The sequence below is a fragment of the Pteropus alecto genome, unplaced genomic scaffold (genome assembly GCF_000325575.1).
Source record: "Pteropus alecto unplaced genomic scaffold, ASM32557v1 scaffold156, whole genome shotgun sequence".
NCBI classification, from domain to species: Eukaryota; Metazoa; Chordata; class Mammalia; order Chiroptera; family Pteropodidae; genus Pteropus; species Pteropus alecto.
The window spans coordinates 4,421,085-4,423,307 of NW_006437746.1; the positions used below are offsets into that span (position 1 = coordinate 4,421,085).

The window sequence follows — 2,223 nt, forward strand, 5'->3', positions numbered from 1 at the left end:
AAGCACCTTCTTATCCCTCCGTCACTATCACCGAGGAGCAGCGTAACTTAGTTCCCTTATCTGGGGCAGCCAGGAGAACGGCTGTATGAAGGCCACACGGAAATCGGAGGCGGGGTACGGGGGAAGTTGGAGGAGAAAACAACCTCCCCGTTTCTGTCAGAGGCTTGAGACACACTCCGGGGCCTGGGGAGCTTTCAAGTGGCTTTATGTCAGTCAGTCCCCGAGACCCGTGACCTGTGGGCAGAGCTACTGGGGACACACTGCGGTTTCTCTCGTCCCTAGGGGTCAGGATCCTCTGTTCGGAAGGAAGCCAGTCTTCCCACTGCCCCGGGCCATCCCCACTGCAGCTCACATGGTGGGTCGGGAGGCTGCCTTCGCCCCAGGAAGTCCGTCAGCCGGTAAGTCGTCCGCGTATTTAGCCAGCTATGTCCATGTTGATGCTCAGGATGGTTTCGCTTCTGCGAACGTTTGTTCAAATCCTTCGAGCCAAGAACTCAGACCTCTCAGCCTGTCACAGGAAGCTGTTTCGGTGGGTGAGCAGACTTTGTAAAGTGTCGAAACTGTAACTGACACCAGCTTTGTGAAACTAAACCATGGCACTTGGTTCTCTCACTGTGTTTTCTTGCATCTTGTGTACAAGTGGGCAAGTCTTGTGTCTGTCCACCAGGAGAGTGACATTCTTTGAGGAAGTGTCCTGCCTGCTTGTATTTGCCCGTGGGAGTAGCAGACAGCTAAGCACCTAAGTGCTTAACGAATAGATGGTTCTAGCAGCCGTACTCAGGAAGTAGGGACATGCTAAAGAAATGTTCGTTCTCCATCTTCTGAGCCGTAGACCTCCTCTGGCTAAAATCAAACCCCAGGAGAGGGAAAGCCTAGCTGCACGGACCAGCAAACCAGTCCTGTTTGCTGCTTCCTGCAGGAGCACACAGCTAGCTGTATGAAGGAAAAATAATGTTTCACCTCCCCATAGGGCAGCCAGAAGATGGCTAATTACACGTCGGCACCGGACAGTGAAGATTATGATGTCTTCATAGAGGACAATCTGAACAACAGTGGAACAGAACAGTGTGACCACTATGACGCCAAGATCCTGTCCGCCCAGCTCGTGCCTCCGCTCTACCTGGCGGTGTTCCTGGTCGGTCTCCTGGGCAACGGCTTGGTGGTGCTCGACCTGGTAAAATTTAAAGAACTCAAGCGTGTGGAAAATATTTATTTCCTCAACTTGGCAGTTGCTAATGTGTGCTTCTTGCTTACCCTGCCGTTCTGGGTTCACAGTGCCTTACACGGGGGGCTGCTGGCTGACCCCACGTGCAAGATTCTCGCCGCTCTCTCCTCCGTGGGCCTGCACGGCGAGGCGTTGTTCAGTGTCCTTCTGACTGTGTTTTTCCACAAAAGAAGCTTTTCCTCAAGTGCCAGGAAGGTGCCCTGTGCCACCGTCACAAGTGTCGTGACGTGGGCAGCAGCCGTGCTGGTCGCTTTGCCCGAATTCCTGTTTTACCAACCTCAGACGGGAAGCCAGGAACCCGAGTGTTTCTTCAGTGAGCTGCATTTTCTCCCAGGGGACGAGACGTTCTGGAAGTATTTTCTCACCTTAAGGATGAACATCGTGGGTCTTCTGGTTCCCCTGTCGGTTTTTATCGTTTGCTACGTGCGAATGAGAAAAACGCCGAGGTCCCGGGGGACGAACCGTGACCTTCTCAAGCTCGTTTTTGCCATCCCGTTTGTCTTCCTTCTGATGTGGGGACCCTACGCCACCGCGCTTTTCCTGTCCACTTTCAAGGACTACTTCCCCCTGCGCGGCTGCAAGGGCGGCTACGCCCTGGACAGGAGCGTTCAGGTGACGAGAATCATCGCCACCACGCACTGCTGCGTCAACGCGCTCCTCTACGTGCTCCTGGACCAGGCCTTCTGGAGACGCCTCTGCGGCCCTTGCCATCCGTGCGGTCGTGCTCCGCTCCCACCCACCGGGGATGCAGCACAAGATGCGGCGTGGGCGGAACACCACCGCGCCACCGCGGTGTGACCTGGCTTCCCTCCGGACGGGATCAATAAACGTTCGTTTTTGTCCCGTTGCGCTGTTCTGCGTGACTCTTTTTTTTTCTTTTTTTTTTACGTATTTGTATGCGAAATAGATACAGGAAGAAAAGGGGGATGCGAGCGAGGATTTGCCGAGCGCCGAACGCACGTCGGGCGCGATGCTAGATGCTTCAGGGACCTGAGCAT

General features: G+C 54.7%; 1 protein-coding gene across 1 annotated transcript; it reads left to right on the top strand.

Moving 5' to 3' along the window:
• The first annotated feature begins 275 nt into the window (after positions 1–275).
• On the top strand, positions 276–2,023 carry CCRL2 (C-C motif chemokine receptor like 2). The gene is made up of 2 exons (XM_006914906.3): positions 276–398; positions 971–2,023. Exon 2 carries the CDS (start codon positions 983–985, stop codon positions 2,021–2,023), a length of 1,041 nt encoding a protein of 346 aa, XP_006914968.1. The 5' UTR covers positions 276–398; positions 971–982.
• The last annotated feature ends 200 nt before the right edge of the window (positions 2,024–2,223 follow it).

What these genes read in the sequence shown, in the direction of transcription:
- CCRL2 (XM_006914906.3), top strand. Translation starts at nt 983, where the DNA reads ATGGCTAATTACACGTCGGCACCGGACAGTGAAGATTATGATGTCTTC.